General features: G+C 41.0%; 2 protein-coding genes and 3 non-coding genes across 6 annotated transcripts in view; 1 reads left to right on the forward strand and 4 right to left on the reverse strand.

Annotated features, from left to right (window-relative positions):
* The window catches only part of LOC128733953 (PAN2-PAN3 deadenylation complex subunit PAN3), a 63,299-nt gene extending 60,056 nt beyond the window's left edge, over positions 1-3,243 (forward strand). For both annotated transcript variants that reach the window (XM_053827863.1, XM_053827864.1), the window contains exon 17: positions 64-3,243. In XM_053827863.1, coding sequence (XP_053683838.1) covers positions 64-174 — 111 coding nt within the window. In that variant the 3' untranslated portion in view covers positions 175-3,243. The remainder of the gene's footprint in view (positions 1-63) is intronic.
* Positions 3,244-10,855: 7,612 nt separating this feature from the next.
* Positions 10,856-21,721, reverse strand: LOC128734786 (uncharacterized). Its single transcript, XM_053829131.1, has 4 exons — positions 21,606-21,721; positions 18,509-18,912; positions 18,177-18,277; positions 10,856-11,107 (listed from the first exon to the last, which is right to left on the reverse strand). The coding sequence occupies exons 2-4, from the start codon at positions 18,696-18,698 to the stop codon at positions 10,973-10,975; spliced, it is 426 nt and encodes a 141-aa protein (XP_053685106.1). The 5' UTR covers positions 18,699-18,912; positions 21,606-21,721; the 3' UTR covers positions 10,856-10,972.
* Trnaa-agc (transfer RNA alanine (anticodon AGC)) lies at positions 19,837-19,909 on the reverse strand. The gene has a single exon. It is a non-coding gene; the product is annotated as a tRNA-Ala (tRNA).
* On the reverse strand, positions 20,416-20,488 carry Trnak-cuu (transfer RNA lysine (anticodon CUU)). The gene has a single exon. It is a non-coding gene; the product is annotated as a tRNA-Lys (tRNA).
* On the reverse strand, positions 21,012-21,083 carry Trnap-ugg (transfer RNA proline (anticodon UGG)). The gene has a single exon. It is a non-coding gene; the product is annotated as a tRNA-Pro (tRNA).
* Positions 21,722-23,520: the final 1,799 nt, after the last annotated feature.

Consider the following 23,520-nt stretch of genomic DNA (forward strand, 5'->3'; position numbering starts at 1 on the left):
CAGTTTTCGTTTTTTTTTTGCATTTTACGAGGAATTATAACGGCTCATTTTATCCCACAACAGGTACAGCTGATGTCACGTGACGAACAATCAGTATTAGTAGTAACTTATGCTGAACTAAAGCACTGTTTAGAGCAAGCATTTTCCGAACTGATAACTGCGGCCACCGTGTAAAAATGAAAGCAGCAGCGAAAGTACTAAAAGGTGATACATACTTGTAGCAGTAATAAATAGCCGCCGCGTATCAACTGCGTACATACATACACACTCACACTAGGAGTGTCTGTTACTAATTAAAGGCAGAGCCTTAATGAGGCTCGAGAGGTGTAATATTTTCAAATTAGAGGTTATAGTGCAGACAACTGCCGTCGGCAGCGGCAGCACCATTAAGAAATCGAAAATGAATACAGTAGCAGTACACAGAAATAAACACTCATACATACACATACACACAACATGCATGCATAAATACAACAGCAGGTTAAAAGTGGAGAGAGAAAGTGAAAGAATGCAATTTGTAAAGATATGATCATGATCTTATTTTTTATACACATACACGAACACACAAGACCCTATGAAGAAGAATCATTGTAGCGTAGGGTGCAGAAGAAACTACAAAGATAGAACGAGACATCATCGTGAATATAGATATTTACACAATAGAAAGCATACAAAACAAAAAAATCGTTGAACGAGATTAGAGAAAATGAAATGCGTAAATGCGTGAATGCGTGAAGAAGAAATCACAAATATAGATTGCAGCTAACGAGAGAGCGTTCGAGTAAAGAGAGACGCGAAATGCAAAGTGAAGATTTAGTTCTATGTTTTTTAGTTTATTTTATTATTAAAAATGGCAATTTACATTGATATGTAACCACCCGTCTCTTTTTAATGAGTAAATTTTGCGGAATAAACGTTGTGAAGGTCACAAAGTTGCAAAATGATAGGTCAGGAAAGAATTGCGTGGAAGAATAGAGCAACAAAATTCTGTAGTGTCACATCTTAGACCTTAGACTTTAGTTTAACACGAAAATCTAGTGACAATCTTCGGAACATAAGTTTAAAACGAAAAGTTTTAACTCTTGAATGGTTTTATTCTCAAATACGAAATCACTTTTTTGATCGAACAATGATGGTATTCTCGAAGATGCCTGTAAAATAAATAAAAAAAAACATGTATCGACCACCTTTACTACCCATTTTTCAGCCACTATCCTCTTTTCTGACCTTTATCCAACAACGACTATCAACTTATTCCGGATAGTTTGATCTAAACTGTTTAAATATTCGATATAGTAAAAATTCGTTAGCGCTGAGTGTAGCAATCCTTAAACTAACTCGGTTCCACCTTAACTCACCGCGGTGAGCAAATTATTATAATAGCATTATCGTATGGTAAACATTACAAGAAAACCCGATTTGCTTGCTGTCAAAACTAGGTGACGTCACTAGTGTTATCAAACGATCATCATCAAAAGGCAGCTGCGGCATTTTAGAAACGTTTCCATCGTAATCATACAGCTGGCGACAACCCATCTGATAGGATGAGGGTTTATTTTTTCACAAAACGAAAATGGGGTTTATGTTCTTTTTACTTTAAGACTTTAAGATACTACAATACAAACCTGTGTGTTGCAGCGTACGAGTGAGTTATATAAATGTGAGTCAAGAGCGAATGAATATCGTTTTATAAGATGAAACTATCATTTCTCTAAGTAATTAAAGCTGAGAAAAACGTTTGTGATGTTATTTTTTATTACTATACAACAATTATTTTTAGAGTCCTTTTTGTGCGTCTTTATTTCTTGATTATGATTTAAATTATTATTACTATTGTTTTTGCTAGTGTACTATTCACGTTCTTGATTAAGAAACTAAAAACAAGAAGCGATTCAGTGTGTGTGATAAAGAGAAAAAAATACATACCTCGAGTTCATCCTAAAACACAAAAAAGTAAGATTGTTTTCTCGTTACTTTACTATCGCGGTCTAAAGTTGTTATCCGGGAAAGAGCTCTTATATAAAAGGCCCCTATATAAAACTAAACCCAAAATATAGTTTTGATCGTTTTCGATCCAAAGTTTTGATCATCGAACTACTGAAGTAAACCGGTCCAGGTCTCATCAAATAATGAAAGCCGTACTACAACTCTCTTTATCGATCGACCAGCACATCCTTTTAGATTTGTTTTTCTCAAACCTTGAACTATGCCTACAAAAAGTCTAAAAAAAGTAACAGTGAAAGTCTTTTTAAACTTAGCAACAAAATGCAAGACAGCAGCATCGAAGCAAAAGAGTTGTTTTTTAAAGTAAACAAAAAAAATGGCATAAGCATTACAGCTGAAAAACCATAAACTATGGGATTTTAGGTTTGAGTGGAAAGAGAGAAAGAGAATTTAACTTGACAACTAGAGCAAACTGAAACCAATAGATATTAAACTGATATTGATATTGATGCATTATGAGACACAGGGAGGAAACTGGTTTATCTTTCTATACAAGTCAAAAAAAGAACATAAAGCCGAGCGAGATATGATTCGTCTCGAAAATACAACAGAAAACAAATTCATATTCTTCCTGGAGCAACTGAGAAGCAGCGAAAAACGAGAGAGAGAGAGAAAGAGAAAGAAAGCATAAAATTGAGAAATTTAGTGAAAGACTTTTTACTGTGACAAATAATATTTAAATGAAAAAGAAACAAAGGAGAAACTAAAGTAAACAGAAATACCGATAAAACAACAAATCACATAGTAAGAAAATATATTTGTAATAAAACAGAAAACAAAAGCACAAAAAAATTACGAAAACATCTGCTTCAACAAAGGTTGCATTATATTTTGTTGGTTAGCGTTCTGTTTGAATTGAGCTTTCGCTCAAATTGGCAATTTGGTTTAAATTACGCCACTTCATATTTTCGTATTCTTCCTTCAAATCCTTCTGGTAGATACATCCATTTTATTCCCGCCATCGCCTGAAATCTAACTTTTTTTTTGTTAAGTAAGTCTGATCTCATCAACATTAATTGACGACTTGTCCTTCCGTTTGTTGAACCAAAATTGGTTTCATCATCATTTTTTGTCATGTTTTTACCAGAAAAAGAAACAACACAAATCAACAGAACAGCAGATGTGGATTATGGAGATATTATTGAGTAAAAAAAACATGCAAAAATCCTTGTAAAAAAAATAATAAAATGTAAATTTGGACACTTTTGACGGGGTGACCAAGCAAAAAACAAGAATAAAATGAAGAAAATTTATGTTTCATAAATGGCAACGTGTAACTATACTGTGATCCGAAGTTATCACTACGTAACAGTGTCCTGTGAACCACTCCTGCATGCAAATCATGTTTTAAAGTTTCTTATGTAATGTTATCCCGTTGTCCTGCGAGATCTGCACCAAAACACTATCACCAAAGCTTTGATTTATGATGACAAAATTTTGAATGAGAAGGAAAATGAAGAATTACAATTCAAATTAACATTAACTGAAGGCGAGATGTAGAGAGATATATACATTTATAGCACAAATTACATAATAGATTGGCATACCTGACATAAAAAATGATTGAAAAACGTAGCAAAGCCTTGCTATGCACCACTTGTCTCCCAAGAACATGTTCATATTTTGAACAATTTCCATACACTTTAAACGTGCAATAAAGTATTTTCTTGATTGCACTTCATTCTGATAGCTAAGAAATGCTTGATGACAACTTTCGCAAAATTTTCTGACCTCAGCATTGCTTTTGCGGGCCAACTCGTAATAGGTACTGACAGTTCGTTAAACAGTTGCTGAATTATTGACAGTTACGAAATGAAATCACTTTGCGGAAAAATACAGCAAAAAATACTAACGAACTCGTCACCAATTGATGAAGATCTGTACGAACGAACGAACTGAGAACGGGCTTTGTAGTGTTGGACGGAATGCAGGATCGCGTGATAGATTGGAAGGTGATCAACGAGAGAATGTGTGTATTGAGGATAAAGGGCCGTTTCTTCAATTATAGCATCATTGTCGTGCACTGCCCGCACGAAGGTAGACCCGACGATGAGAAAGAAGCGTTCTACGCGAGGCTGGAGGCAACGTACGACAGCTGCTCGTCACGGGACATCAAGATCGTCATCGGGGATATGAACACCCAGGTCAGTAGGGAAGAAATGTATAGACCGGTGGTAGGACCCCATAGCCTGCTCACCGACACGAACGATAACGGCCTACGATGTATAAACTTCGCAGCTTCCCGAGGCCTGGTGATCCGAAGCACCTTTTTCCCGCGCAAGGATATCCACAAAGCCACCTTGAAGTCTCCTGACCAACGTACAATGTCCACGTTCTCATAGAGGGTCGGTGTTTCTTTAACATCACGAACGTACGCTCCCGACGGGTTGCGGATATTGATTCTGACCATTACCTAGTAGCAGTACATGTGCGCTCAAAGCTGTCCACCGTACACCGGACACGTCAAAGCCGCCCTCCTCGGCTGAACATCAGGCAGCTAGATAACCCGCAAGCTGCCGAGAACTACGCGCGAATACTGAATGAGGAACTGCCTTCTTCCGAGGAGTTAGGAAAAATTATCTAAATATTGCCACTAGAGAGAACCTGGCCAAATACCGACGAACTAGGAACCAGTTGACCACAATCCTGAGGAGGAAAAAACGCCAAAAGGAAGATAGAGATCGAAGCGAAGAATTAGAACAACTATTCCGAGCTAATGGCACGCGCGAGTTTTATTAGAAGGTGAACCAAACTCGGAAGGGCTGCATACCGAAACCTGACAGGGAGGCAATCTAATCACAAACGAGCACGAGGTGGTCGACAGATGGAAGCAGTTCTTCGATGATCACCTCAATGGCGAAGTCGCAGAAGGAGGCGGAACGGACATTAACCTAGGAGCGCCCATGGAAGACAGTAATGTCCTAGCACCTGATCTCCAAAAAGTCAAACAAGAAATCGGGCTGCTGAAGACCAATAAAGCCACTGGGAAGGACCGCCTTCCAGCAGAGCTTTATAAACATGACGGAGAAACGCTAGCAAAGTGTGTGATCGAGTGATTTTTTCGTACTTATCTCTGGGACACTTTCGAGTCCCTTCGAGACGCCGCGAGGGTTGAGACAAGGTGACGGTTTATCCTGCATGCTGTTCAACATCCCTCTTGAGGGGATGATCCGACGAGCGGGCATCGAAACGAGAGGCACGATTTTTACCAAGGGTAGCCAACTTCTACGCTTTGCAGATGACTTCGATACCATAGCCAGAAACTTTGCGACGGCGGAGGCAATCTACGCCAGACTGAAAGCGGAGTCTAGGAGAATTGAGCTAAAAATAAATGCGTCGAAGACCAAATACATGAAAGAAAGAGGCACAAAGGAAACAAACGCGCGTCTCTCACGGACGGTAACCGTTGACTGCGACCAACTAGAAGTGGTAGAGGAGTTCGTGTATTTGGGATCGCTGGTGACCGCGGACAACAACACTAGTAAGGAGATCCAGCGGCGCAACCAAGCGGGAAATCGGGCCTACTTTGCCCTTCGTAAAACGCTACGATCAGGAAGCATACGCCACCACACGATGGTAACAATGTACAAAACCCTTATTAGACCGGTAGTTCTTTATGGACTTGAAGCCATGACGCTGCTTACGGAGGGCACACGCGCCCTGTGCCGTGCCCGACGACAGTGCGACGAAAATAGTCCTATTCAACAACCCCAGCGGCACAAAGAACAGGGGGACCCAACGTGCACGATGGCTCGACCAGGTCGAAAGCGATTTGCAACTTCTGAGACGACTAGGCCCAAGACCGAGTTGAATGGAGACGAGTGCTTGAAACAGCACGAGCCACCCCGGCTCTATGCTGCTGAAGAAGAAGAAGAATTGGAGTGGAGAAGTCCATAGCACGCAACAAATGGCATTTTGGTAATGGCCTATTTTGGGGGTTGTATTTCTTGTAGTATTTTTACAATCCTGAGTCGGCATCTCAGACATGTCAACGAATTCAGATACGGTTTTTGTTGAGATGCTTATTAAGAACATTATCAACAAGTTTATTAGGCAAAGTAGCGAAATTGATTATCTAATATACCCACACGAACGGTGGCCCATTTGGTCCCGTGTACTCATTTTGCCCCTATCACCCCAACTGTTCGTTTAGCTGGAAATGCAGAAGATATAATTTTTCCGTATAAGCAAAGAATACCTGGTGTAATATTTCAAAGGCTTCTAACAGACTGGGGGGCAGGAAAAACACAATCCGGTTGAATGACGAAGGACACATTTTTGCTTTATCTGCGGGATTTACCCTTGGTTTCAGCGGAAGAATATTGCGTTCCCAGTTATCATATTTGTAGACGGTCATCCATCACATGTGTCCATGGACACGGTTTTCTTTTGCAAAGTGGCGAACATTGCTAATTAGTCTACTACCAAATACATCACATATTACTCAGCCGCGGCTGGTAAACGACTGAATAATGCGTACCGTCGGTGCCTTGTGCACGTGTAGGCATAAAATAGACCCTACAGTGGTTCATAGCCTCTTATTCAGCAACTCCTATTTCTACCTCCTCGTGGTACCAGCCGGGATACGGGCAACTTTGGTGGAGATCGGGTAACCAACCCCGGTGGAAGCGAAGGTCGTATGCCGACAGGAAAGGAGAGCTCTTTCAAGCTTCGTTGGCCCTCCGGCGAAACAAGAGGTTGGTGTAGCAGGCTTTGCAAGCCGTCACCATGAAAAATACTAAAGCCCGGAACGAAAAACAAGGCAATTCTTACTGGAACAATCGGAATAGACTCACGCGACAATTTCCAACTTTCTCCGGCGTATTGAAGAGCCGCAAGTTCGACGTCGTAGCGCTGCAGGAGGTGTGCTGGAAGAGCTCAACGGTACGTACGTTCAGAGATGGACATACCATCTATCAGAGCTGCGGCAACACACACGAGCTGGGTACAGCTTTTATAGTGATGGGCGAGATGCGGAAACGGGTGATTGGGTGGTGGCCAATCAATCCTCGAATGTGCAGATTGAGAATCAAGGGCCGATTCTTCAATATAAGCATCATCAACGTGCACAGCCCTCACCTCAGAAGTACCGATGACGACAAGGACGAATTCTACGCGCAGTTGGAGAGTGAATACGACAGCTGCCCAAAATATGATATCAAGATCGGCATCGGGGATTTCAATGCTCAGGTCGGCCAGGAAGAGGAATACAAACCGGTGATTGGAATGTTCAGTGCACACCAGCGGACCAATGAAATGGACCTAAGACTTACCGACTTTGCCGCCTCCAAGAATATGGCCGTACGTAGTACCTTTTTCCAGCACAGAATCCACCATAAGTACACCTGGAGGTCACCAAATCAGACAGAATCACAGATCGACCACGTTTTGATCGACAGTCGGCACTTCTCAGACATTAGCGACGCCAGATCCTATCGAAGCGCTAACGTTGACTCGGGCCACTACCTAGTGATGGTCAAGATGCGCCCAAGACTCTCCGTTGTGAACAACTTTCGCTACCGACGCCAGCCTCGGTTAGAACTCGCGCGGATGAAGCAAGCCAGACATCGCCGCAAACTACGCGCATTCAATCGAAGCTGCACCGCCGGAAGAGGACGAGCTGCACGAAGCCCCTCTCGAGGACCGGTGCAACAAACGGGGAAGAGGTGCCAGCCCCAACGATAGGCGAAGTTAAGGAGGCCATCATGCAGCTAAAGAACAACAAGTCAGCTTGAAAAGATGGCATCGGAGCGGAGCTTATTAAAATGGGACCAGAAAAGCTAGCCGTTTATCTACACCGACTAATTGTTAGAATTTGGAATACGGAACAGCTACCGGAGGAGTGGAAAGATGGGGTTATTTGCCCGATCTATAAAATGGGCGACAAGTTGGACTGTGAGAACTATCGAGCGATCGCCGGTCTCAATGCCGCCTATAAAGTGCTGTCCCAAATTATTTTTCGCCGTCTATCAACAGTTGCGAATAGATTTGTGGGAACTTATCAAGCCGGCTTCGTCGAAGGTCGTTCTACAACGGATCAAATATTTACACTGCGGCAAATCCTCCAAAAGGGCCATGAATACAGAGTTCCCACGCTTCATTTATTCGTTGACTTCAAAGCCGCATATGATACCATCGACCGGAAAGACCTATGGAAAATCATGGACGAGAACAGCTTCCCCAGGAAGCTCATCAAACTGATTAAATCTACGGTGGTGGATTTCAGGTGGATTGGTAAGTTCATTCGAATCACACAGAGGGCTTCGTCAGGATGATGGTTTTTCATGCTTGCTGTTCAACATAGCGCTACAAGGTGTTATGAACCGAGCGGATATCAACACGCGGGCCACGATCGTCGACAAATCTAGTCAATTCGTCTGTTTTGACGATGACATGGATATTATCGGCAGTACATCTGTAGCGGTGGCTGAACAGTACTTTAAATTAAAGCGCGAAGCAGAAAAGATTGGGTTAAAGGTAAACACGTCTAAAACAAAGTACATGCTAGCCAGCGGAACCGAGGCCGAACGACACCGCTTGGACAGTAGTATATTGATCGGCAGCGATGAGTTTGAAATAGTCGACGAATTTGTCTACTTTGGCCCACTGGTCCAGCAGACTAAATCCCCGTACAAAGTGCACCATGCACAAGACGCTTATTAGACCGGTTGTTCTCTACGGGCATGATACATGGACAATGCTCGAGGAGGACCTGCGAGTGCTCGGAGTTTTCGAGCGACGAGTGCTAAGAACGATCTTCGGCGGCTTACAGGAGAACGGAGTATGGAGCCGGAGGATGAACTCGCACAGCTCTATGGCGAACCAGAAGATGGTTAAATCTGGCAGGATACGATGGGCAGGGCATGTTGCAAGAATGCCGGACAACTACCCTGCAAAGATGTTGTTCGCCTCAAATCCGGTAGGAACAAGACGGCCAGGAGCGCATCGAGCAAGATGGTTAGACCAGGTGGAGCGTGATCTGGCGGAGAGTACTCGGTGTCCAAGGAATTGGAGAGCGGTAGCTCTCAACCTAGTTACATGGAGATACTTTGTTCAACAGGCTTTGTCTTAGGACGGCAAGCCACCTGAGTAAGTAAGTAAGTCAATTCATTTATGTGTTCTAAATACTCCCAATTTTCTTCTAAGTTATAGAATCATAACATTCAATTGGATACAATGACATATTATTTCTTGACTGTTGACTATACAAAACGCTGGAAGCTATGCAAATGTATACCGTGAGACGCCCCAATTCCGTGCGGCTAATTTCATAGGAATTAGCAGCGTTTTAAATGAATTCATAGGAACTCATAAAAACCTGTAACCTGAGTCTCCATTTTCTCAATTAGGTAACCATAAAAATTTTAGAAATTTTTCGAATTCAATAATGTGTTGAAGAACTTGTACAGTTTCAAATTATATGTTCGCAAGCTTTTTTAAGAACTTCATGGACTAGTAGGGTAACCAGCGTATTTTGGACCCCATCAGCAGCTGTACATAATTTGGACACTTATAACAAAATCAAATGGAAGTGTCCAAATTATGTAGAGCTGCTGATAGGGTCCAAAATAGGATATTTGTGACATTTCTAAACGTGGAATTTTTTTTTCTATTCGACCCATTTTACGATACCTATTCTAGGTATAATACCTTATTCAACACCAATCTACCGGACAATTTCGGCTTGGGAACTCCCTTTCGGACCAGCTTATCGATAAATAAAACAAACGCGTTGTAAAATCCCTACAAGTATGTTAATTATTCAGAACAATTTTCGGCTCTGCACAGTTTTTTTTTTCAATTCAAATTACGTGTGAGTGTAAATGTGATTCTCCATAATCACGCAAAAATGCAGATTAAACATAACTTTTTGCACTAATTAAAACAGCCCACACACATCAGGCAAACTTGATTGGTAATGTATTCGGATTTCCGGTTTTTTTTACCGTTAACCTGCGGCGCGGACGGCGTGCGGTAGGTGGGCCGGTAGCTACACGCTTTTTGCATGCTATTATTGTATTCGTTTTATTTAATTTTAATTGCACGCTCCCAAGGGAACCACGCAATGACGAATGTAAACAAACAAAACAATGGCCCTCTCCGGGATCGACTTGTGTCTGTCGGTATGGAAGTTTGTTCATTAATGGTTGCTTGAATGACTGCTGTTTGTGTGTTTTGCCACAGGAAGATAATTATGATAAAAGTTATCTTTAACGTTTATGGTAGGTACTGTGGAACCATGCGTTTTACTGCGATACGATGTGCGAATGTTCTCATTAATAGGGAACTACAGCTTTAATTAAAATTAAGGGAATGTCGTAGTATATTGCTTATCTATATTGATAAAAAAGAACTCAAATTAACTACTAAAACTTTAAATGATTAGTTAAAACTGGAGGGAATGTGTTTCAAATCAGAGTCTTTGATTTAAAAAAAATAAAAAGTAAAATTATCTTAAAATGTGAAAGCGTCTGAAAAAGCTGCAAAGGAAATTGATTGCAAAAGAAAACAAATCAGTTTGAGATTCTACGATTGATGCACGATTTTCGATGAGGAGACAACATTCTTCCGATTATTGCTTCTTTGATCTAAATTTGATTTCTGCTGCTGATTGCTGATTGTGCTGTACGAAAGCGGTCGAAGACCGAAAGAAGTCAGAATAAAATAGCTACAAACTAACAATCTAAACTTGGATACATTTGGTTGCTTTCTGCCATCCTCCTTCGAACAACCTCCATCTGGGCCTCTGCCAATGAACACAAACCGTCAGGCATAGCTAACTTTCTGGGCGTAGGTATGCTCCTCCAGGTCATTTCGATCCGGCAGAGCGTGGTGACGCAATCCAAGCCGCCCACCACACCGCAGGATCAAAATGATGACTAATACAATGAACATGGCCAGCATGGCCACGGCCGGGTAGACAACAATGAAGGCCATCTTTGCGCGTTCTAAAACCGTTCGTCGTTCCTCAAATGTCACTCTCGCGTTTGTGCAGCTCCACGTACTCCTCCGGATAGCCGCTGCGACCGAAATGCTGCGGGGGCACCTGGTGTTGCGGACGATGATGGGACACGGTGTACTCGACCGGACGCTCGATATCCGGCTGAAGAGATAAAGGAAATAATATTGATTTAGATTTAGCATGGAAAGCGTTTGGCTAAATGTTTGCCTATGAAAAATGATTCCTTATTTTTGTCTATTCAATAAACATGCTTGATTAATATCATTTAAATATATATATTCAGCAGCAATTCTTATTTATTAGCAATCACACACGATTATCAATTTGTCCGTTCTAGGCTTTTAGTATCGAGTCTCATTATCAATAGTGTGAAACCATTAAAACTGCAAATAAAATGTGGCAAACCCCGTAAACTGTTCCGAGTTCTCGAAGGTATATTTAAAAGTATCGTAAAAGCCGGTGAAACCTTCTGGCAAACGAATTAAATTGATCAAAGGTTTGATTGACGTGAAAGAATCAGGACTAGTCTAGCTCGATAGTGTTCGATAAATTGAATACCCGATTTCCTTGTCAGGTGTTTAATACTTTTAGATTTAGATGTTCCATACAACTCCTTGCTTAGTTCACGCTACCACAAAAGTTTCTACAATCGCCGCCGAAACTGAAACAGGTGGATCTATACTTTCCCAGTAGACAGAGAAACTGTAGCCTGCTTCGGACAGCTGCACGAAATCGCACCACTTGTATGCTTATAGAGGTAGCCTGCACCTGATTGACGAGTGTCGTCGAAACCATTTTCCAAATCGTCATTGTCATTGTAGCCGTCGAAACTCTTATTAGACTCCTTCGGGCAGGCCAACTTCAACGACGTGATTCCCTTTAGATATCGCAGAATTCGTTTCGCTACTGTTTAATGCGTTTTCCCGCATTCTGACAAAACTGGATGACCACAAAACTGATGTCTAGTCATGAAGACAGCTCCAAGAATCCAATATATACTTTCGGGAATTCGAAGACTACCAACGCAGATTGTTGGAAAACATATGAACATACTTGTAGCGAACCGGACCTCAACGTAAATCCTAATTGGTATCCTGACACTGCGGCACCCCTAAGATACAGCCGTGTCAACCGCGATTGTTCAGATAATCTAATTGTCCAGCCAAATCGTAGTTCTACAAGAGCAGTAGGCACTATGAAACCCTGAATCCCCCAGCGCAGTCGCTCAACTGCATCCAGCGTTCAACATTCGTTCCGGTCCTGTATGGGAGCGGTGAAGGGGTTCTCCAAGCTGCCATAAATGGCAAGTATGCTTATTTCTCAAATCATCAAAGCGTTAATCTCTGCTCCGCTTTAGCCGTCCGTCTGGCCTTCATTTCTTCAAGCACTCTCTCGTCCGGTTCCTCAAAGCTGTACTTTCGTTAACAATATACTACCAGAGTGTACATGGATTAAGCACGAAGACCAAAGACCTTCGCGACTATGACGTCATTGCGCTTACCGTCATATCAGCTCCTGCAGGGCTGTGGCGTGCTGGTAGAAGTTAAGAAGCACCTGTGATGTAAGTTGGTTCCCTTGGTTAACGCTAACAGTTTGGAGCAAGTCGCGGTATGCGTATCATTGCCAATGCAGTCTTGTATATATATGTTGTGTCTACATAAGACCAAACTAAGACACACTTGTTTATCCTGACCATGCATAGTTGTTGCATGTGTGCAACAACTATGTGATTTCGCTTAAACGACTGATGCAGTCATTGTATTGGGTGACTACAATTTGACTACAGTTACATTCCTATTAACGCCTCGTCTGAACTCCTCCTCGTCTGAATTCTCCTGACTCAATCTATTCTAGTATATAGGTTACAACAGATTCAGGATATTCGTAATGCGAACGACCGACTGCTTGACTTGACTTTCGTTAGCTACACTGGCAAAATTGAACTCTTCGAATCCCCCAGTGGAATTTTAAAACTTAACTTGACGCTCATCACAGATCTTTTATTGTTAAAATTGACTACATTCGGGCTACTAAAGACTTCGCAACAGTTCGCTGTTAGTTTGTCTGACTCTGACTCCTATGACGAAGCTGCAATTTATACACGCCTTCAATCCTTAGACTGGGCAACACTTTTTTGCTGATTGTTATGTTGACCACGCTGCTCAGCGGTTTTATGATGTAATCTTCGATATCGTCTATGACTGTGTCCCTATTAGACAAAGACTGCCCCGAGTGCAATTCAGCTAACCTTGGTGGACCCCTGAGTTGCGAAATCTTAGAAACAGATTACGAAAAGCCAGAAGACACTTTATCAACAAGCGGCTACTTCACGACATGAAAGTGCTGTACTCTAGCCGACTGGACACAGTATTCCAAAAGTAGGTTTTACGTACGTGCGGCGAACGCAAAACGGGATCCATCGACATTCTGGACTTTTGTGAAGAAGCTTAGACGTAAAGGCGGTATTCTGCAAGACGTTTTCTTGAAAGACACTCGCGCGAACTCCGCGGTAGCTGCTGCTGCTTCTTTAAGGGTGTGGTCTCGAACATTCATCCTACTCATATACCGGACGAGCATCGGGATTGACTGACCGGCATAGCGCATTACAACATGCATCTGCCCCACTTGCTTGTGTCCATCGAAGATGTGAAACAAGCACTTTCGTCCGTAGATTCCTCAAAAGGTCCTGGTTGAGACAGTCTGCCACCATCGTTCATTAAACAATTTGCTTAGAGTGACTATATATACAGAGTGGCGACAAGTCATCCCAAATGTATGCAGTGCGGTTTTTCCAAGGTTTTTCTTTCTCTTTCCTGCATACGCGTTGGATAGGTCGTCTGCTCGATTGGAATGACACTGACAGATAATTTTCATTCCAATTTTGACATTGTCGCCACTCTGTATATAGTCACTCTAAATTTGCTACATCCCTCGCTACACCCGTGTCAATCATGTCTAATCGTTCACTAGATTGTGGCATTTTCCCAACAATGTGGAAAGTCGGATTCATCAGTCCAATATCACAAGACTGCAAATATCTACGACATTGAGAACAATCGCGGAATTTCAATTCTTTATTTATTTTTATTAACGTCAACAGGTAAAATATCCCCCCAATGACAGAATTAACTAACTAACGTATTTATAATTCTCGTCTGTATAGATTATTAACATAAAACACGTCTAAAATTACACTTGTTGATTTCTAGAGACACATTAAAGTCAAATACATGGTAACATTGATTGAATAGACGAGACATACTGCGCACTGGTTCATGTAGACCATAATTCGTCCTAGCTGGAGTAATACTGAGAAACGAGTGATATCGTAGATTGCGGCGACGTATATTGATGTCCAGCATGCTGAGTATTGAACAATCAACGTTACCTCGCAGAAGATCGCCAATAAAGCATACTTTTGCCACATTGCGTCTTTCCTCTAGTAATTCCAGGCCGATCAGCATGTAACGGTTTTTATAGCTGGATAAGTTTCGTAGATCCGTTCATCTGAGATGACGTAAAGCGAAGCGGATGAACTTTCGCTGAATAGCCTCGATGCGTTGAATTTCGTTCTGGTAATAAGGAGACCAGACGGGAGACGCGTATTCCAGTACAGGTCGCACAATTGAACAATAGAGTGTTTTCAGGCAGTAGAAGTCTTTAAACTTTTTCGCGAAAGGAAATAAAAAGCCCAGCTGCGAAGAAGCTTTTGCTACCACGTATGAAATGTGATCCTCGAATGTTAATTTTGCATCGATTAAAACTCCCAAATCCTTAACTGTGGATTGACGCAGTAAACGTACGCTTGCCAAGGCATAGTCATAGTGGAATAGTGAATGTTTTCGCCCAAATGAGATTACCGAGCACTTAGACACATTCAGCGACAATCGGTTAATTTGACACCATTTAGCGAAGCTTTCCAATTGCTCCTGCAGAAAACTCATATCATGTGGTTGCTTTATCGTATGGTATAGCTTTAAATCGTCAGCGTATGAGAGTTTCGCGCATTTCAAAATGGAATTAACGTCGTTCAGATACAGCAGGAATAAAAACGGTCCTAAGTGGCTTCCTTTTGGAATTCCAGAACAAACAGGTAACGACGAAGAAATGTGATCACCAAATTCGTGCTGATCCGACGAGATGTAGTGTTTATAGCTTCTGGAGAATAATCAACTCAAAAATAGTTTAGAAGTCGCACTTAATGCAGCTATACCCCGATAGTTCGAGACTAGTCGTTTACAACCTTTTTTAAAGACAGGAAAAACATTATGACTGTTTCCAGCAGTTTGGAAAAATGCCTATAGCCAAAGATAGGTTGAATACCGCTGCAAGCGGTGCCGCTAGCTCCTTCATACAGCGTTTCAGAATGATTGACGGGATACTGTCAGGGCCATATCCCGTGAAGGATTTTAGTCTTTTTCCAGCTGTGCAGCCGTTTGAGCTGTTCTAAACTTATGTTCGCATACGAAAGATATTCCATGAAACTGAGACTGCGCTCCCCAAGGCGATATTGCTGTTGCAGTTGAAAACCGTAATAATCGACGTGCGACTTTCGGTTTTATTCTTGTTCTGTGTGTCGCAACTATGTCGCGCGTGGTGCGCTGTATAGCGCATCAATGTGCGAACACAGCGCACCACGTGCAACGTATTTGCGACACACAGAACAAGAACAAAACCGAATGTCGCACGTCGATTATTACGGGTTTCAACTGCAACAGCTATATTAATTCTCTCTCTCTTACGATGGTGTACTCCAAATGGCATGCAAGTTCACGTCACGAAATATTACGTCATACCTTTTAGCCGTCTACATTACCTCCTGTGAAACTATTACACTATCGGGCAAAACCATCTACGTCGGCTATTAAGGATTTTGGCGTTACTACTGATTGTAAAGCCATGTTCAATTATCACATATTATAACCATTTTGGCATGAGCTTGGATGTAATCAGCCAATACTTTAGAGGACAATTATGCCAATGCTATTTATATTCATCTTAAGACAATTGTAATGTATTGTAAGTTCTTGTGCGTGTACAAAATTTATTTTATTTGTAATCCTATGTTGTAGTCAAGATTTGAGAATGAGTAAAGGACTTAGATCCTATATTCGAAATACAAATCAAATCAAATCCTGCTAGACTTTTCAAGAACAACTCTCGTATATTTTCTCCATACAGCGGGTCCCTACCGAAAAAGGGGAATTTCCCCACCTACTCTATTTCCCTAGGCGAGTTCTCCAATCGCTTTTTTCTATTCTGCCGACCGGTAAATTACACTCCGGGCGTGAATTCCTTATCCGTTCTTTTACCCGCCCAAGTTTATTCTCAAGCTCATACCCAAGCGGAGGGTGACAAATTAATAATCGAGGTTGGTTAAGTGGAGAGTGTCGCTCGCACTCTCATCTTCTCGCAGTACCGAACTCCAGAATCTGCCGCGGCTTTCGCTTTTTCGGTTTTCGCTTTTGGGAAATTTACAAGGTGAATTGTTTCCTGGATGTCTTTTCTTTATGTTTTTATAGGCGGTACCTAACCATCTAATTTTTTACTGTTGTCAACTCGACACAGTGTAGCATTTAACTAAAAGTCAACCCCTGCTTATGTAGGAAACGTATAATAATTTTAACATCGCTTTGTGTTCTCTGAATGTGTCCCTGATGAAAAGGCTATTTTATTATTGGTACATACGTACGTTCCACTGTACTACGGTATCATAAATAGACAGATATATGCCTGCAAATGGCTGGAATATGCGATAGAAGCTGCGATCTCTGGGAATTGCAATCGAAAATATGCTATCATCTAGCAGAGTGAGCGATAGGTCAAATGACGCCGCGCCGCCGTACGGAACAGATTAGCTTCAACCCGTACTTTGTAGTGTGGTTTTAATATTCATGTTGATTACATTCTTGTGTGCCGGGGGCTTGGCTAGAGTGTTATGAGAGCAACCAACCAACCAGCAGCGCTGGTTGGAATGTTGAAAATTTACTCACTGAGCTTGTTGAAAAAGGAATCTGCTTCTGCACAGTATAGGTATATCCATTTGTATATTCTTGCAAACTAATATTTGCATTAATGAACTTTAGAAGGGAACACAAATTGTGCTTTAAAACTTTAATTTGCCCTGATAACATTCATTTATAATAATCGCGAAACTTGTGCGACAATTTGGAAAATTTCAGGAAAACATTGTTACAGTTGTTATTTCGATAATTTAAAAAATACCCAATTCAACAATTCCACATTGCAAGGAAACGAAGTGAATGCGTGATGTGCAGTCAATTAAAACGAAAACTCATTAGATTCCAACCACCACCCATCAATTCAAAGTATGTGTATTGACGACCAATTTTCCCGGTACAAGCTCCATCGACGATCAACCGGAAAATGTTCATTCTGTGGAAAACAAATTTGATTTCCCCGGGGGATTTACCTCGTCCGGTTTTCGTCGTCCCGACGCTGCTGCGCTGCGTTGGTTACACTCGTTACACTGTTGCGTCGATTCGTTTGTTTCACGGGAAGAGTTCCCTATTTGTGGCGCAATTTTCATTGTGTAAAAACAATTATGCACTTTATGATCTAATGCGTACTTATGATAACAACTAGTGAAAGAGTTGCAAAAAATCATATTTTGAAGGCAAGCTAATGTCACTCTATAGGTAAAAGGATGTTTCCCTGAAAAACATGTGCCCCTACTTGTTACTAATTGCGACGTAAATATCATCATTATTCGGACTGGATCGAGAGGTTATGTTAATTTAATTATCTCTAAATGTTTTATTAGCTAAATTGCAACACTACCTGCAGTTGATCCCCAATAGATCAATAGAAACCTATACCAGGCCATTTGCGGTAGGCAAAACCGAGCGCAATACGGTTATAGAGCAGGTATATATGTAGGACAATTAGTAACATAGCTGAAAACAGTTTTCTCCGGTCCCATGGGTGTGCAATGCCACAAATATATTTGCCAGAGGCAATCAATTATGCTACGCATCAAATGCTACGTAGCATTTAGCTGCTGGAAGCAATGCTGATACAGGAAATATGGAACTTTTAGCCGTAGTAATTCGGCGAGGGAGCCGTATATAGCGGGACTTTTTTACAGTTTTAAAGCATTGAAATTTTTGTCACTTAAAGTAACAACAACAAAAATTATACATGTCACCAAGTCGAGAATGAAAGCAATTGAAATTGAAAAACTACTTACATTAATTGGTTGGAAGGAACGCACGTCCTTTAGCTCGGTTAAATCCAAAGGCGGTTGCTTGTGAGGAGTAGCAGACCAGATCGAGACTAACCAACGATTTCCTGAAACGAAAAAAATAGCAATGTTTTAACGTATTAGGAAACGATCGCATAATTCAATAATGACTATAATTCCACTTCAAGCATATACCCTTTAATTTAAAAATGACGCATCTGTTGCAAGTCGTTTATAAAGCCAAACTTTTACCTGTGCAACACATTAAAGCATCTAATAATATAAGCTAGTGTTTGGCTGCTTTGTGGTAAATTCCGTCTTTCTTTATCCCTGCTCACCTGTATGACGGTCCTGCCAGTAGTGTTTATGCTTGGAACAGCAGCCACAGACGATGTTCAGTACGAAGATAAAAACAGCAAGCACGGTACAGACCGCGATGGTTACGTAGAACGGATTAAAATTACCGTAGATGTGACCTTTGAAGTAAGGATTATCTAAATAGGCGACACGTTCGTCTATCGTTGACATGGTACATTATTTGCTGAGCGCAGCTTTCGAGGCCGTTCCTGGCCGGTTCAATGCTGTCGATCGGAAATCCAGCCGGCCTGACCGGCAACTAGCAACTAGAAGGCTGCGACACTCTGTGGAGCGTGTGGACTCTCTGATTGCAACCAATTTACCGTTCCTAAACGTGACGTAGGTTCACATTGACCCGGGGATTTACGCTTTCGAGTGCTTTGATCTGAAATAGGCGAAATTTGGATTAAGCATGGAGTAAACTAGTTATTTATGCGATTGGGTACATTCTAACTGAAGGGTGATTAGAAATTTCAGAGATAAACACAGCAAGGATTATTTTCCGATTTTCAATTTTGACCAACACAGCTATAAGACTATTTAATTAACATGCATACGATAGACTACGAACGAAATATGTACTGCCAATTTAAAATGATCCCACTGAAATGAACAAGCTTTTAAAATACTGTGAACCGCATTTAAATGAGTCGTTTATTTATTTTGGTAAGCACATGTTATGATAACATTAAAGTGAAAATATTTTAATTAATCATTGTTAACCTTAACTGCTTGGAATTCGCTGTAGTAATGACTGATTAAATTTTAAATAATTTTGACTCTTGAGACATTAATATCATGGAATGTAACAACACAGATGTTCAAGAGTAAAAGTGCTACGTGTGAAAACATTTGCTATTTTGCTGCGTGTAGTAAACAATCAATTGTAGACCGTGCATCAATCACTATTCCCCAACTGGAAACTTCTAAGGATAATGATGATATTAAAAGATATAAAATGTGAACCAGCCGCAGGCTGAAAGGCTGTGCAATAAAGAATGAAAAAAGCATATCGGTAATTATCGACAATTATCGATAAATGTCGATAATTAAGCAACGAGAGACGGGTTTCTATAGGCCGGTTAATTATAGTCGCTTCTGAAGAATACCACCTGTATTACCGATATAAAGCCAGGTATTTATGAATTGTGTCAATACCCATAATAGATGGCGGTAGTGAGCTAGCATTTTCAAACTATATTATGCACACTGTAGTAAGCTTGAATAACTGTAATAGCTTGAATAACTGTAATCTGTGGTAACGACAAAGGACAGCACATAAGCTGTTGGCTTCGATGCAAAAAACCGTTGGAGATGCGGGGCATCGATCCCCGTACCTCTCACATGCTAAGCGAGCGCTCTACCATCTGAGCTACATCCCCAGGATAAATAACGAATGATTGGGTCACTAATATTAATATTGTTCAAGAAATGTAATTACGTCAGTGTCGCTTTTGAAGCGTTTTTTCGCAAAATCTGGAATGAAGTAATTTGCAGTTTCGTCACTAACGAAAATGACATTAGCTGGGGCTCGTTTATGTAGGAGTAAGAGGAAAGCAAAGGGTGAAGGAGAGGATCCGGGAGTTTGGAATTTGATGTTGTTGATATTATTCCTACTGCAAACAGCTGCAGCGAGGACCACAGCTAATGTCAAAAAATCTTTATATGTGTGAGTGGAATAATACTTCATTTACGCGGTTGTTACTCTATGCGACTATTTTGATACCTATTTTTGGAATTTACAAGGCTTTCTCATTACGCAAATTTTTGAAATTTACGCGGTTTGTTTTTTCGCAAATTTCGGAAATGCGCAAACTTTTGGAAGTAATGCGGAACGTAATCCCTCACGTTAAAGCGACATAAGTTTACAATAAATAAAAAAGCTTTCCGCCCAACGTGGGGCTCGAACCCACGACCCTGAGATTAAGAGTCTCATGCTCTACCGACTGAGCTAGCCGGGCGATGGAAATAGACTTCGAAAATCCCCACGAGACTGAGCAACCACATTCCATTTTATTTCACCATTCGCCATTCACCATTCACCAACATTTTCTTCTTTTGTCATGAGTCTAACCCATATCTTTTTAACATTCATCATGATGATAAACAAAACCAAATCCGAAAGCTATGTGTTAGGAATATATTTATACTTGTTGCACAATCCAGCTGTTCATGCATGCAAAATAGAAATTTCGTTCCGTTTTCCTCAAAAGAACTACCTATCCATAGTAACAAAAGGGAATATAAACATTGACAAATCGAATCATTGGCATCCTCGGTCCATCCCTAATTTGAATTACGAGCACGTTTGTTCGTTCAATCTACGTTTATTGGGTTTCACCGATTTGTCGTCAGAAATGTTCACTGGCTGCTCTCATCGTTTTAAGCATAGTTTATCTAGATTCTAGAAACTAGAATATATTATTTGTAAAAATGATTTATTGTTATTAACCACTCAACAAAAGTTTCCGACAAAAAAAAGGCGGGCTCAACCGGGATTTGAACCCGGGACCTCTCGCACCCAAAGCGAGAATCATACCCCTAGACCATTGAGCCACTTGTTTAGATGAGTAGGCCTCTGAACTATTTAAAGCCAAATGCAAAACATAAAGATACTGACTTAAACCGGATTTATCGAAAGCTGACATTTTGGACTTTTGAATAAAATCTTTATCGCGATAAGGGTAGTAGTGTCTCATCTATTTTGAAACGTACGCAAACACCAGAACACAAACACAGAGCCGCTTGCAGGTGGTCACTTAAAACCTGAGGGAGTGTCTTCACTTAGCACGCAAGGGAGTAGTTAATCAAGTCACCCCATTAATTGAACTTTGTTGCGTATTGCTTCTATATTCCACTTGAATTTAGACAATTTTGAACTGTTATACGTAAACAAAGCACTGAGCATTTCATGGCTTGACTTCACTAATGCTGCGTCAAATATGGGTGTGGTGTTCGACCTAAACACTGAACTGCCCAATCTGGGTCCCGCTTGTAGTATTCAGTAAATCATTCATAATCGCTCTGATTCACAAAACTTTCACTTAATCCGGCTTGAAAAACAAAAACCAAACTCACCCGTAGGAATGACAAAACAAAACCACAAATCCCTCTCTAGTGTGTCGGGCAAGAATTGAAAAATGAGACGCTACGCGACCAACGTTACCGTACTGAATTGAATTGACTCACCCCATCAATGGTTGGGCATCTGGTCTGGTTAGGTTGCGTTGCGACGATTGAAACGTACTTCTACAAACTTCGTGTACGTGTGCCAACTAATACCACATCGTCACCCTGACAACGGAAGGCATACACCTACAACGGTGTGTTATAATGGGCACGGTTGGAAAGTGGACAGCGCTTATTCGAAGTTCGAACGGGCGCCTGGCTGCGTCGAAACAAATGTAAACACAACACAGCAAGAAAGGGTAAGAGAGGAACTACGAAAAACACCTCAAAAGCTTCGCCGAAAGCATGGCACCGGTCGTAATGACGATGGAAACTTTGAACTAATTTCAGTACCTAAATTCTTGAAACTTATTAATTCAACCCGAAAAACTATGTCTGATCTGATTGTTGCAGAAGAATTCAGTGTTGTTCTGACACGTACTATCCACATACTTCGGATGGATTTAACCCACCTGTTGCTGGACGTTTATGTTTTGAACGAACAAATCTCGTGTGTATTATTTCACATTAACATCAACCAGCACCTATTGTTGTTCTACAACACCAAATTAAAATTCAAAAAGTTAAAAAAAATTCTATAACTATGCTGTATAGCCGTTCTATGTTATGCAACTAAAATCAACATTAATTAACTTCCTTTTATGCTATTGTGTTTAACGGCTGACGTAGACCCACCTAAATCCAAAGTGACCTACACACGTGTTTAGTTATTTGTGACTTCAGCCAAAATAATCGTTACTGATGCTAATGAGCTCACAAGTAGAAAAATTGACGATGGCTAATGGTGATGGTGAAACCTCTTTGCAGCTTCTTAGCCCGCTTAGGTATGTTGTAATTAGTGGGTTGTTGGTATGTTGGGACCTGGCACCTGGGAGGTGTCTGATTTGTTGGATATACATATGTATGGTGCCGAAAACGGGGCAATGTTTTCTTTCGATTCCATACTCCATATTCCAATGCAAAAGGAATGAGTGGAAATGAAAACAACATTTCCTATGTGGTGGTTGAGACATAGCTGATGGAAGAATGGAAAACAACTGGTTGAGTGGTGAATTGGACGGCGATGTGCAAATTGCATAACCAAAGGCGAACGAGTATGAAAGCAAAAGTTGAATAAAGCTAGTGCAACTTCAACATTAAACTTCTGCTGATTGATGTGCAGCGATAGCATAAAATCGCGTCGGTGAGAATAAGCAAATGATTTATTCATGTCATTTAATTGCTCCAATCGCAAAGGGATCTTAAGTAATTGTCGATTTGACAGTAGTTTCTGTTTCTTGTTGTTGGCTTCAACGACGAGAATCCAGCCATGTCTCCTTCGAACTCTTAATCTTAACCCTTATAAGACCCGTATAGATTAGAGTTTTTCGGAGCTTGGTCGATTTTTGTTTTTTTTTTTTTTAGATTAATAAACACCGAAAAAAGAGAGCCCTAGAATTCGTTGATTTGCTTCAATATAATGCGGTCTGGTCGAAAGACCGCATCTTCCTTCGCGTGATATTTCTTGATGAAGGCGGCAACTTCCGGCAAGCACTTCGTACTATACCATGCTGCATCAAAATCCGGACGGTACCAATATCCGGACACCTTCATAAATTTATCCTAATTACTATAGAAATTTATGCTATTTATGAGGTGTAATTATGTGGAGAGCTTTTCAAATATATCTCAGATCATTTAAACATAAGCGGAAGTTAAGTAGGCTGCGCGACATAATTAAAATAAATCCAAACGTAACGTTGCTGTCAAACAGTGTCTTTTTTCTTCGAGTTGTTTCGGATTATTAAGAAGTAGTGCCTTCAGT

The sequence above is a fragment of the Sabethes cyaneus genome, chromosome 2, assembly GCF_943734655.1.
Source record: "Sabethes cyaneus chromosome 2, idSabCyanKW18_F2, whole genome shotgun sequence".
Classification (NCBI taxonomy): Eukaryota; Metazoa; Arthropoda; class Insecta; order Diptera; family Culicidae; genus Sabethes; species Sabethes cyaneus.